The sequence below is a fragment of the Heptranchias perlo genome, chromosome 8 (assembly GCF_035084215.1).
Source record: "Heptranchias perlo isolate sHepPer1 chromosome 8, sHepPer1.hap1, whole genome shotgun sequence".
Classification (NCBI taxonomy): Eukaryota; Metazoa; Chordata; class Chondrichthyes; order Hexanchiformes; family Hexanchidae; genus Heptranchias; species Heptranchias perlo.
The window spans coordinates 60,382,069-60,396,359 of NC_090332.1; the positions used below are offsets into that span (position 1 = coordinate 60,382,069).

A 14,291-nucleotide genomic window follows, 5' to 3' on the forward strand; every position below is an offset into this window, starting at 1 on the left:
ACCTCCTGAAGCAAAGTCATCCTGAAGACCCATCTAGCAATAAGCAACTTTTACTGTAAAAGGATAAATTTAAAATATGTCTAATAATCGAGATACAGGCATAGAAATTAGGGAGTGCCCAATTTTGCTAGTGCCATAATGGCCCTCAGATAAGTGGGTCCGGTCGGGGATGGGGAGATGCAGGTTGAAATGAGTTGGGGGGCCTGGAGGGTGGGAGATTGGGAGTCAGGCATCTGAGGGCCAAGAGAGGGGTGCATCAGCAATCAGGAGGGGCCTTTAATGTGGGGTCAGGAGGAGCTCTCCTGCTCCTCCCAGCTGCATGTTTAGGTAAGTAACTCATCATCTTTGTTGCAGGCTTTCCATAGGGCTGGTGATGCCGGCTGCTCAGGGCAAACTAATGTTGGAGCGGGGACCTCAAGCAGGCGTTAGTCCCCTTATTTGCAAATGTAAAGGGCCCAACGCCTGCTGCAGGTGTGGGTAAAGGATGCCTTGTGCTTGCCCTTACGCGATATGGCGGTAGCACTCTTCCAGCTGGAAGTGTGCGCGCGCGCGTCCCGTCCACCATTTTGGGGCCTTAGTAGGTTATGCAGCTTCAGTAAAAGGCGGCCCAATTTCTAGACCACAATGACATACCGCCCATGGATTTATTGAGGAGAGAAAATTCTGCAGCGGTGAACTCAGTACAGTAGCAATGGCCACATAATTATCTCAGAAAAGTGCCCAAATCTTTTATGATATCCTCATACCTTGTCTTTGTGCAATAGTTGCTGACTAATAACATCTTCACAGATGCTGGAAGATGGAACGAGATTATGTAGCTGATAAAACAATTCCACGCTTTTCTGATAATATTGTGGGGTTTTCTCCCCCAGCTGGTTCCAAAGTGTCACTGCCACTTGCTTTAATAGGAAAAGGAAACAAAATCAATAATTATATTTTAATTGTTAATGATACACAATACAGTATAAACCCTCTCTTTATACTAGATGTTCACATCCCAAACTCAGGTGGTACAGTACATTATTTTTCAACTCAAATTAGCTTTTCCACTGTATGATTCTACTTTTAGAAATTTCAGTACAAGACAAGACCATTCATCCCATCATATCGTTGCTAGCAGCTCCCCCCACTAGAGCTATTTATTATAATCCAATTTTCTAGCACTTCCCCTGTACAGTTAATGCATATCTAATTCCCTGTTATTTTTGGTGATTGATTCTAGCTTCAAAAGCCATTTATAGTAATGCATTCCCTATTCTAATAAATTTCTTCTAATCTCCCTGTTATAAATTCAGGTCTGCCATAGATGTCATATTGTGGTCAGTCATTCCTGTAAGCAGTCTGAGCGTCTTAACTTTATTGGGATTCACATTGATTCACGCTGATTCACACTGTCCTACGTCTCCTTGTACAACTGCGTAACTAAGGAATGCAACAATAGCATTCCCTTGTGATTTAGACTGGATAGTCATGCCTTTCACACAAATGCTTCTTCAACCTCTCCAGAAGCAAACCAAGCAAATACTGGAGATGAGGCCAGATACGAATTGTCAAGCTGCTTTATTTCATATTAAGATGAACGTACAGAACTGCAGTTATGATCGGACCCCTCTAATTCAAACAGTACAACTTATCTTTGCATAATACAAAATAAAGAACATACCATGTTTCTCTGCATCACTGGGTCATCTTTTTTGTCAATTTCTAACTATTCTCTCTGCACTCCAGGCTTCTTGCAGACCTTTGCTGCCTGACTACCTCGCAACATTGTGTTTCAAAAACCTCTGTTTCACTGCCTTTTATCGCTCACTGTTCACAGCAGAAAGAAAAGGCATGCAAAAGCTCCTGCCAAGCACCCAGGACCAGCAACTTGCTAACACCAGAGTTGGTAGGTGTTTATTGATTACCAAGGCAAGCTAACAAATTGCTTATAGAAACATAATAATAAAGGAGGCTTTTGAATTAGGAAAAAATGGCAGCTGGTCTTCTGTGAATCTACTACATAATTTGAAGAAAATTTTTATCTAAGTATGCAGAGCACGTTACACAGCAGTGAAACAGTAATTAAACATTACTGGACAAACCCCTAAGAAAAGTGTAACATTTTGTACAAGCCAGAGTGTAATGAAATTATGTACATTTGCCATTTTAAAAATATAGTCACTTAAGATATCAGTGGGGAAGAGGAGATGCAGTTACCTTAAATTAAAATTCTCCATTGTGTTGGAAAATATTCTACTTTGACATTTAAGCAGGCACGTTTTGTATTCACATGTCTTACCTTTAGGTCTGCCTGTAGTTTTTTTTTAATTTTGCAAATCAAAACATCCTAGCAACCCAACTGTCATCAGACACCAGACTCAAAGTTCTATGTACAAGACTGCTCATCAGCAAAAAATGTTTAATATAAAACAATGAAATCTAGTCCTCTAGAGCAGAGGAATATATAGATGCAGAGAAACATCAGAAAATCTTTACCATTTCACAGCTGAAGTCTTCAAAAACATACTCACCTTGAAAAATTCAGTCTTTTGAGCCATATACTTGAGGTTTCCTTGTGTAAGCGGTGGCATGATTACCACTGCCACTGTTCCCTGGCTTGGACTCCTAGGCTGTGCTGGCTCAAGGCTGTTCAGGCTTTCTCCACTAACGACAGTAACTGACTGAGTTAGACCAACTAAGTCGAGCACCAGTGAAATGGCAACACTCTGAATGCTGAAATCACTGGCAAAACAGCAGGCAGTCATGAGGGTCTGGAGCCAGAGTGGTGGCTTTACCTGTTCACAGTCTAAAGAAATCAAAAGTAAGACTTCAAGCTTACCAAAGGAAATTCAGATTAAGACCGCAAACTAACACTGCAAAAGACTATCATATGTATTGAACTGGCAGCACATGAACAAGTAAAAATAAGAAACGGGAAGGAGGATAAAAACAAGGCACACTCAGAGGAACGAGCAACCCTGGTTAATCTTGCATAGCTACAACTTTCTAAATAATAGCAGAAGCCTGTCCTCTCTATGGAGAAATGGTGTACATTGGGATAAAGAATGTATTTTATTTACACAGACTGGTGCTATTCGTGCAAAACCAGCATAGGAACATTAGGAACAGGAGTAGGCCTTTCAGCCTATTAAGCCTGCTCCACCATTCAATTAGATCATTGCTGATCTGCACCACAAATCCGTTTACCCACCTTAGCTCCATATCCCTTAATACCATTACCTAACAAAAATTTCTCATTCTTGAAAACTCCAATTGTCCTAGCATCCACAGCTTTTTGGGGAAAGAGAGCTCCAGTTTTCTACTACCCTTTGTGTGAAAGTCTTTCCTGATCTCGCTCCTGAATGGCCTCGCTCTAATTTTATCATGTCCCATTGTTCCCGATTCTCAAATCACAAAAGACTTCCCAGTTGGAGTTTTATCTTTTAAACTGATTCCAAATTTACAACCAAAATGCACTCTTGTATGGCACGATAAAGAGGCTGCTTACATTCATGACGTCTGTAAGAACCACCTTCTTACAGAGTCACCATCGGATCTTTTTAAAAGCAGCAAATTAGTTGAATTATCTATGAAGACATCTAAAAAATCTGTTCAATTAAAGCTCAGTGTTATAAGAGTTCCATTTATCCAATTCAGATTTGCAACACCCACACCCACCTTTGAGGAAATAGTTACCCTAGAATTAACTAAATATACTGTGCTAGATTTCCTACCCATTAACTACGAACAGGCAGAAGATTTAGCTCACTTTCAATATGGATTTAGTCTTTGTTTTGGCTAAGTTTCAGTATGTTGCACATTGATCTGCTTACTGTGTTTGACAATCTAATGTAAAACTAGGAACAAATTAAAAAAGCTGGAAAACTAGGATTTGAAGGAAACACTGATATACAGTAACAGGGCACACTCCAAGGGAGCGAGTAGCCAGATTAATGGTTTGTGGATTTAAACCTACAAAGTTGCACACCCCCAATCCCCCCAATAAGTTCTGATTACTACCCCTGGATAAATAATATAGCTAAATTCTTAATTTGGTTCCAGATACCTCCCTTCCACTAGTGTATCAGAGGGGTGACTATATGATGCAGGACCCAGAGTAGGATCAAACTTCCCTTGTTCTATATACTTCTAGGCAGTAACACTTGGCTACTTCACAGGTAGAATGTCCCCTGATGGAGAGGCACTGACAGCAAGTCACTGGTGGGGAGTGGATCTAATATTTCAGGTCTGGACTATGTAGCAGTTTGTCCATTTGGATATTATGAAAACAAGCTTAACACTAACATAAGAACATAAGAACATAAGAAATTGGAGCAGGAGTAGGCCAATCGGCCCCTCGAGCCTGCTCCGCCATTCAATAAGATCATGGCTGATCTGATCCCAACCACAAATCTAAAGAACACAAGAAGTCGGAGCAGGACCCGGCCACATAGCCCCTGGGACCTCTCCGCCACCCACAGGGCATTGACCGATCCGAACTCAGCTTCATGTCCAATTTCCTGCCCGCTCCCCATAACCCCTAATTCCCTTTACTTCTAGGAAACTGTCTATTTCTGTTTTAAATTTATCTAATGATGTAGCTTCCACAGCTTCCTGGGGCAGCAAATTCCACAGACCTACCACCCTCTGAGTGAAGAAGTTTCTCCTCATCTCAGTTTTGAAAGAGCAGCCCCTTATTCTAAGATTATGCCCCCTAGTTCTAGTTTCACCCATCTTTGGGAACATCCTTACTGCATCCACCCGATCAAGACCCTTCACAATCTTATATGTTTCAATAAGATCGCCTCTCATTCTTCTGAACTCCAATGAGTAGAGTCCCAATCTACTCAACCTCTCCTCATATGTCCGCCCCCTCATCCCCGGGATTAACCGAGTGAACCTTCTTTGTACTGCCTCAAGAGCAAGTATGTCTTTTCTTAAGTATGGAGACCAAAACTGTATGCAGTATTCCAGGTGCGGTCTCACCAATACCTTATATAACTGCAGCAATACCTCCTTGTTTTTATATTCTATCCCCCTAGCAATAAAAGCCAACATTCCGTTGGCTTTCTTGATCACCTGCTGCACCTGCATACCAACTTTTTGATTTTCTTGCACTAGGACCCCCAGATCCCTTTGTACTGCAGTACTTTCCAGTCTCTCGCCATTAAGAAAATAACTTGCTCTCTGATTTTTCCTGCCAAAGTGCATAACCTCACATTTTCCAATATTATATTGCATCTGCCAAATCTCCGCCCACTCACCCAGCCTGTCTATATCCCCTTGCAGGTTTTTTACGTCCTCCTCACTCTCTACTTTCCCTCCCATCTTTGTATCATCTGCAAATTTTGATATGTTGCACTCGGTCCCCTCCTCCAAATCGTTAATATAGATTGTAAAGAGTTGGGGACCCAGCACCGACCCCTGTGGAACACCACTGGTTACTGGTTGCCAGTCCGAAAATGAACCATTTATCCCAACTCTCTGCTTCCTGTTTGATAACCAATCCTCCACCCATGCCAGAATATTACCCCCAATCCCGTGATTTTTTATCTTAAGTAATAATCTTTTATGTGGCACCTTGTCGAATGCCTTCTGGAAGTCTAAATACACTACGTCCACTGGTTCCCCTTTATCCACCCTATACGTTATATCCTCGAAGAACTCAAGCAAATTTGTCAGACATGACTTCCCCTTCATAAAGCCATGCTGACTTTGTCCTATTAAATTATGCTTATCTAAATGTTCCGTTACTGTCTCCTTAATAATAGACTCCAAAATTTTACCCACCACAGATGTTAAGCTAACTGGCCTATAATTTCCAGCCTTCTGCCTACTACCCTTTTTAAATAACGGTGTTACATTAGCAGTTTTCCAATCTGCCGGGACCTCTCCTGAGTCCAGGGAATTTTGGAAAACTATCACCAAAGCATCCACAATCCCTACTGCCACTTCCCTCAAGACCCTAGGATGGAAGCCATCAGGTCCAGGGGATTTACCAATTTAAGGAGCCAGTTTATGGATGAATTTGGCCTAACGGACCTGGCAAGAATCCAGCTCTATTGGAAGGGTGCCTCGAGAGTACAGGCATGTGTCATGGTCATCCAATTTCTTGGATTCTTTTTCTGTGGGAGTAGGGACTTTGGCCCGTGTAGAACACATCCTACATTCAGTCTGGATATTGAAGCACGATAGAACTGTTTGCAACGGGTTGTGAAAAGAGAGGCACCTGTAATGCTCAAGAGATAAATACAAAGGGGAGTGGCACAAACTGGTCTTCTAGACTGTTCTAGTAGAACTCTGCACAAAGTCAAATCAACTAAGTTTTGGATGAAGTCTGTTAGAAATAGACAAAAAGCCCTAGTTTTGAGGCAATAAGGGAACTGCAGTTATTAAAGAAAGTATTAAAAAACCTGGCATAGCCTTCAACAATCTTTTTTTATTTATTCTTGGGATGTGAGCAAATGGTGATGGACAAGTGGGACTTAGGGCAGAGTAGGATATGGGCAGCAAAATTTTGGATGAGTTGAAGTTTACAAAAGATGGAGGATCGGAAGCCGACCAGAAGAGCACTGGAAGAGTCATTTCTGGAGGTGACAAAGGTATGGATGAGTTTCAGCTGTAGATGGTCTGAAGTAGGGATGCAAGCGGGTGATGTCATGGAGGTGGACGTAGGCAATCTTTGTGATAAACAAGATTTGGGTTTGTAAGCTCAGCTCAGGATCAAACAGCATGCTGAGATTGTGAACAGTCTGGTTCAGTCTGAGGCAGTGGCAAGGGAGAAGGACAGAGTTGATGATAATGATATGGAGCTTGGGCCAGGGGTCAAGACAATGGCTTTGAGCTTCCCAAAATTTAGCTGCAGGAAATTATGACTTATCCAAACCTTGATGTTGAGCCTGCAGTCCGACAGCACAGAATCAGAGGAGACTCTAGAAACACAGTTCACGTGTACATTCTGTAACCATTAAAAGTCGTGTGATGTTAAGATGGATCGCGTGTGGAATACAGGGATCATATCCTGCATCGTGTCTAGGGTGAGGTAGAACAGGATGCAACTAGCATATATATGGAAGCTGACGCCGTCTGTGGATAATGTTAAAGAGGAAGAGGAGGGGGCCAAGAATGGCCCTTTGGCTGACTCCCGAGTGACAATGCTGTGGTGGGAAGAGAAGCCATTGCTAGAGATGCTCTAACAACAATTGCACAGTTAAGAGTGGACCCAAGCATGGACAGTCTTACAGGGCCAGAAGAGAGGACTGGAGGAGGATGTTGTGTTTGACCATGCATAAGGCTGTAGAAAGGTTATGACGTGGATGAATAATCCACCACATCACAATCAAAGAGAAAGTGGTTCCTGACTTTGGTTAGGGCTGTTTCGATGCTGTGGGAGAGGGTGAAAACTGATCAGAGCAGTTCAAGCAGGAGCTGCAGAGAGATGGGCAGGGATCTTGGAGGTGACAACATGTTCAAGGACGTTGGCGAGGAAAGGAAAGTTGGAGATGGGGAGTTAGTGAGAACAGAGGGGTTGAGTGAGGTTTTGAGGAGAGGGTGATGAAAGCAGTTTTGAAAGGGAGGGCGGCATAGTGCTTGAGGAGAGGGAATCATTTATAACGTCAGTTAGCATGGGAGCGAAGAAGGGAAGCTGGGTGGTCCGTAGATTTGTAGGAATAGGGACAGGGGAGCTGGAAATCTACACAAAACCTCACACAGCCCTAAACACAGATCCAACTTCCACCTGGTCAGCACACTGCAGACAGAGGTATGGGACTTGGTATGTGAAAGAGGGTCAAGACTTATCCTCGTCCTGTTTCCTACAAGTTTACACCTCCTCCTGGCAAGACTGGGATCTCTTTTTAGACACAGGATCAATCCCACTTGTTTTGGCTGATTCATTCAGTATAAATGGGCCAGTATTATTGACCATAGTCCCTAAGGAAGTAATGGTGTTGTCTTGTGTCGGAATACATGGGAGGGGCAATAGCTAGTCAATGCCTACAAACCCTGTTGTTTTAAGCTTCCATCCTTCAAATTGGTGGACGCAGCACACCTTCAGTTGTCAGCTTTCCTCCGTATTTATGGAAACTACACTGGCAGGGGGATTTATTGACTAATGACAGATGCTTCTGAACTGTTTGCACCTTTTTTTAAAAAATACGTTCATGGGATGTGGGCATCGCTGGCAAGGCCAGCATTTATTGCCAATCCCTAACCTTGGTTAGACTCATCATCAGGATGTGCTGGTTGGGGTTTAAACCTTTATCAGAGTTAGTGTGTCTACATCAGAGTTTTTAATAGCTGCACTAAGGCCAGTGCTTGCAGATCTTGTGCATTAGTGGAGCCCGTGATGCCTGAGTCACTTTCTTTGATCTATTTTCAACACTATATTGGCTGTAGAGCTGTGGCTGAGCAGTTTTATGACAGAGTCAGTGTCTTCAGATAAGACATGAGAAGAGAAAAATAATTGAAAAAAACCAAGAAATTAAATTCACAGATAAGATAAACACATGGGCACTTTTAATTGGTTAATATAGTCAAAAATATGACTACTATCTTCCTAACAAATTTAATGGAGTTTCAATATGCATGCAGGTTGAAATTCTGTTCAGCATCATGGTTAACGCACTTACGTAAAATTCCTACATTTTATATTAAGCACTGACTGCAGCTTAATGCTGGTCAGAGTGGAGCTGGAAACAACTGGGCAAAAGGTCACTACACAGAAGGAACATTCTTATAGAATACTGTAATAGCGCTACCACATTATACTGGCCATCGTTTATATCGGGTAAATCGCCTTCACATGAACACACCCGCTATAAGAGGTGGGGACTATATTATACATAGCATAAAAGCGTTTTCTCACCCTGCACATCAAAACTTACCAGTTTCCGATTTATTGCCCTGAGGTGAAGATGCCAGATTTCCTTCTGCAATGTAAACAGGAAAGCTGGAACACTCAAAGAAAAGTTGGCATGCAGCAGTAAATGCATGATGGTACTCTTTAGAACCCTGCTGTTGCTCTGTTGCCGATGTTGCATCGCCTTTGCCAACAAAGTCATGGTCATCAATCTGGCCTCTGTCTCTGCACAGATCCATACGGAATGCTGTTGCAAATGCCTGGCAAATGATTTCATTGGGAATAATATAAAGAATAACAAGCTGGGTCAAAAACTGCTCAAAGTACTCCAGGCAGTACTGCATTGTTGTCTTTTGAGTAGAAGTCCCCACAGGCATTGCCACTTTAGCCTCTTGTGATGTTGATGATGGTACCACAGTATCCTCAGACTCAATAGTGGAAGCAGTTTCAGTTTCTGAAGAAGTGCTGCCCTGTGGCACCGACCCTGAATCCTGACCCTCGCCCAGCACTTTGTCAATGTCGTCAGTTTTGTCTGCCTGATATTGCACGAACTCTGTAAAACCACTTTCGGACGACTGACTGCTCGGAGGATTTTCACCATCTTCAAACACATCACCAGAAGCCCCAAGGTTGGCTGATGATACCTGATTGAAAGAAATTGATTGGAGGAAAATTCTTAGAAAACCCAAAATATTCTAACTAATTGATGCAGCTCTAATCCCAAGTGAAAAAATAACATTCCGAAAGCCCTATTTCTAGAGCACAGAAAATCTATTGGAAGATGCTCCAGCCGTACAAACAAGGTTATCGGTTGATGGTTGAGATGTGTCAGTTGAAACTCTGATTTTTCTGTTGCATAATTACTGTAGTGAAGCTTAAGTATCAGAAATAAAATGTTAAAGGGACAAGGAGGTATTCTTGTTCGAAGTGCTCGTTTTTACAGAAATAGTTACACTCACCAGAATTTTCTTTTTTGGTTCTGTAAAAACATCCTTATTACTCACATGGAGACCATGCGATCAGAGGCACTCTGGTACCATCACTGATGAGAGCATCTTAAAGCAGAAAACGGCAGAGACTACAAAGTTGGACCAATCTGACACCCTTTTGCTCTCTTGATGGCTCAGCAGGTTTATCCAGTAGGTTGCTATCCAAACCAGAAGGAAAGTTCCCAGGTTCAATACCTGCTCTTTGCTCACTTAGCTGATCTCAACTGTGAGAGCAGGAGTGATCAGCCCCACTGCCACTGGGTTGGTGGGAGAAGGGAAATCAACCAGGATTCCTGCTCTTGATCCAGTGAAAATTTGCAAGAAAATGCAAAAGTATAAAATGTTCCATATAGTTAGTTGGACAGCCTAGAAACACTCTAAATATCATTTGCAGCCTTTTTAATGTAAGCAGATCGCTGACTGACCCCTCAAGCATGCCTTTTGCTCCCACAGTACAATTATGCTCTTAATTTAGTGTCTGGCCAAGTTATACCTAGTGTAAGCGTGTTCGATTCGGAAAATAGGGTCCTAAAATGAAGAAAAGGGTTAAGTCCCCAACAATACATTCAAAGCAATACTTAATCAAAACTGCATCGAACCACGCAACAGAAAAGTGTACCTTTTTCTCTTCTTTTTGTTGGACAAAACTGGTGCGTCCTGCTGGAAAATGTAGTTTACATTCTGCCCCAGGTGACAGCAAGGGTGGCTGCACTTTACTGAGTATCTTCGAGCACAGCTTGAGGCAGTCAGTGAGCTCAGAGAGGCACAAAGCCTGCAAGTGGCTTGTCAGACCAGATACCATCCGCAGCAACAGCTGTGGCAAATGCTCCGTTTGAATCTCAATGTAGGTCTCCTAATGGGCAGAAATGTAACACAGGCAGGTGAAACATTACCCTCAGCATCCCATTTGCAAACAAGCTGACCATACAGACATAGCATAAGCAGGCTGGTGGAACAACAACTTGCTGTTTAAAACAGAAATTGTGATTTTCCTCTCCAGAATAAATGTAACTATAAATATATTGGATTCATTAAAGCTGATAAACTCTGACAATTTGGAAACTTAATTTTCTATGTCAATTTACTGGAGAAAGGAGTGACTTCTCCTCTCCCAGAATGAAGAAGATATTTCCCACTCTAAATAGTGATGCCCAGTGTTTAGATTTGGCAAAGTCTTTATCATTCTTCAGTGGCTGGGATAGTGGGGCAGGAAGAGAAATGCTCTTGATTCTTCAGCCCAATCAAGCCAGCAGGATGGGTAAGAATTTTTTAATAGGTTACTGATGCAGGACCAGCAGAAATCAGAAATTAATGGACTATTAACATGGGTCACTCCTTCAAATCTTCACAACTAAATAGTTATAGTTGCAGTTGCAGCCCGGTATAAAGGAGCAGTGGAGAGAGAGAGCAGCCCAGAAAAAGCATGGGAATCCTCCCAGCGGCCCGGTATAAAGGAGGAGCAGCGAGAGAGCGAGCAGCCCAGAGAAAGCGCGGGAATCCCCCCCCGCAGCGGCTGGGTATAAAGGAGCATCGGAGGGGGTGAGTCTGAAATAGACAGAGAAAAAAAATCAAAAACTGACGTCACAAAACAAGGTGTTTAAGTGCTGTTGGTGGTTAGTGTTAAGTTAGTATAAGTATTTAGTTTATTGGTTAAGTGTTGGTGTTCGTGGCTGCAGGTGAGTGGTTTAAACTAGGAACCCATAACTTGCTAATATTTATTAAATTAATCACTTAAACTAGATAAATTAATTAGTTCAAAAATAACTAAAAATAAACCAAGTGAAGTAATTACATAAAAAGTTTAAGTAAATAAATAAAACAGGGTTAGATAGGGATAGCACTGCAGGTGCTGTGCCGTAACTGCAGCATATGCAAGTTTGTGGCGAGCAGCGTGATCCCAGGCAACCACATCTGCAGTAAGCGTCTGCAACTCGAGGAACTTCAGCTCAGAGTTGTTGAGCTGGAGGCCGAGGTGCAGACATTGTGATGCATCAGCGAGGAGAAGTTACCTGGACACTTTGACCCAAGAGGCAGTTAAGTTAGGTAGTGGTTTAGATTTGGTTAGTGGTCTGGGACAGGAGGAAGTGACTGCGAGTCAGGCAGGTAAGGGGACCCCAGATGCAGGGGTGGAGGCACCGTGGTACAGGAGGCCATTCAAGTGGGGGGGGGGGCCCGAAAAGGAATGCGGCAGTGTTAGGGGATAGTAGGGTCAGGGGGGATAGATTTTGTTCTCTGCAGCTAGAACTGGGAGTCCCGAAAAGGCTGCATTGCCTGCCCAGTGCCAGGGTTAACGACATCTTCTCGCGGCTGGAGAAGAACTTGAAGCAGGAGGGGGAGGATCCACTTGCCATGGTTCACATAGGAACCAACGTCATAGGTAGAACTAGGAATGAGGATCTGCTGAGGGAGTTTGAGGAGCTAGGGTCCAAATTAAAAAGCAGAACCTCAAAGATAATAATCTCTGGATTACTACCTGAGCCACGCACAAATTGGCATAGGGACAGACAGATTAGATAGTTAAATACGTGGCTGAAAGAGTGGTATGGGAAGCAGGGGTTTAATTTCATGGGGCACTGGCACCAGCACTGGGGAAAGAGGGAGCTGTTCCGTTCGGATGGGCGGTAAATAAGGCTTTAAACTAATAAGGGTGGAGGAGTGGCGGGGGGGTTATCAGGAAAGGATAAATTTATAAGTCTCAAGAGAAAAGTCAAGGCTGTAGAGCAGAGTCGTGATTTGGGTAAAAACAAGCAGAGTGTGTCAGGAAGGGACAGAGAGTTTAACAAAGGTAATAGGGCTTTAGTGACTAAGGTCACACCAGGGAAAAATTGTAAGAAGTTAAAATTAAAGGCGCTGTATCCGAATGCACGAAGCATTCGTAACAAGGTAGATGAATTAATGGCACAAATACAGATAAATAGTTTGATCAAGTAGCCATTATCGAGATGTGGTTGTAGGGTGACCAAGGCTGGGATAGGCAAAATGGAAAAGGAGGGGAAGCAGCCCTGATAATAAAGGATGATATAAAGGCAGTAGTGGGAAAGGATCTTAGCTCAGAAAATCAGGATGCAGATTCAGTATGGGTGGAGCTATGAAATAACAAAGGGCAGAAAACACTGGTGGGAGTAGTTTATTGGCCCCCTAACAGTAGTTATTGTGTTGGACAGAGCATAAATCAGAAAATTAGAGGAGCATGTAACAAGGTTAATGCAATAATCATGGGGGACTGTAATTTTCATATAGACCAAATTGCTAAAAATTGTTTGAAGGACGAGTACATGGAATACATTCGAGACAGTTTTCGAGAACAATATGTGAAGTAACCAACTAGGGAACAGGCTATTTTAGATCTAGTATTGTGTAATGTGACAGGGTTAATTCGTAAGCTTATCGTTAAGGATCCTCTGGGGTAGAGTGATAGAATTTCATATTAAGTTTGAGAGTGATGTAGTTAAGTCCGAAACTAGGGTCTTAAATTTAAACAAAGCCGTAGGTATGAGGGCCGAGCTGGTTAAGGTAGATTGGGAAGTTAGATTAAAAGGTACAACAGTAGATAAGCAATGGTGACGATTTAAAGCAATGGTGACGATTTAAAGAAATAATTCATAATTCTCAATGAACATACATTCCCTTGAGGAATAAAAACTCCACAGGAAAAGTGATCCAACCGTGGCTAACGGGGGAAGTTAAGGATAGTATTAGATTAAAAGAGGCTTACAACATTGCCAAAAAGAGTAGTTAGCTTGAGGATTGGGAGGGTTTTAGGAATCAGCAAAGAATGACCAAGAAATTGATAAAGAGGGAGAAAATTGAATATGAGAGTAAACTAGCAAGAAATATAAAAACAGATTGTAAGAGCCTCTAGAAGTATGTAAAAAGGAAGAGATTAGCAAAAACAATCATGGGTTCCTTAGAGGCAGAGACAGGAGACATTAAGGAAATGGCAGAGATGTTAAATATATTGTATCTGTCTTCACAGTAGAAGACCAGAAATAGTGAGGAACCAAGGGTCTAATGAGAGGGAGGAACTTAAAGCAATTAAGGTTAGTAAAGAAAAAGTACTGGAGAAATTAATAGGACTAAAAGCCAACAAATTCCCTGGACCTGATGGCCTACATCCTAGGATTTTCAAAGAGGTGGCTGCAGAGATAGTGGTGCATTGGCTTTGATCGTCTAGAATTCCCTAGATTCTAGAACGGTCTCCATGGATTGGAAGGTAGCAAATGTAACCCCGCTATTCAAGAAAGGAGGGAGAGAGAAAACAAGGAACTATAGGCCTGGTATCAGTAGTAGTGAAAATGCTAGAATCTATTATTAAGGACGTAGCAACAGGACACTTAGAAAATCATAATATGATTAGGCAGAATCAACACGGTTTTATGAAAGGGAAATTGTGTTTGACAAATCTAATTAAAGTTTTTTGATGGAGTAACTAGCAAGGTAGATAAGGGGGCACCAGTGGA

General features: G+C 42.4%; 1 protein-coding gene across 5 annotated transcripts in view; it reads right to left on the reverse strand.

The window, feature by feature from the left end:
- Positions 1-14,291, reverse strand: part of dop1a (DOP1 leucine zipper like protein A) — a 224,271-nt gene that overhangs the window by 112,412 nt on the left and 97,568 nt on the right. For all 5 annotated transcript variants that reach the window (XR_010963688.1, XM_067989164.1, XM_067989163.1 and 2 more), the window contains exons 13-16: positions 10,451-10,684; positions 8,868-9,486; positions 2,514-2,788; positions 747-899 (exon numbers count right to left, since the gene is read on the reverse strand). Coding sequence is in view for 4 of the 5 variants with exons in the window: in XM_067989164.1 (XP_067845265.1) it covers positions 747-899; positions 2,514-2,788; positions 8,868-9,486; positions 10,451-10,684 (1,281 nt within the window). In the remaining variant the exon portion in view is untranslated. The remainder of the gene's footprint in view (positions 1-746; positions 900-2,513; positions 2,789-8,867; positions 9,487-10,450; positions 10,685-14,291) is intronic.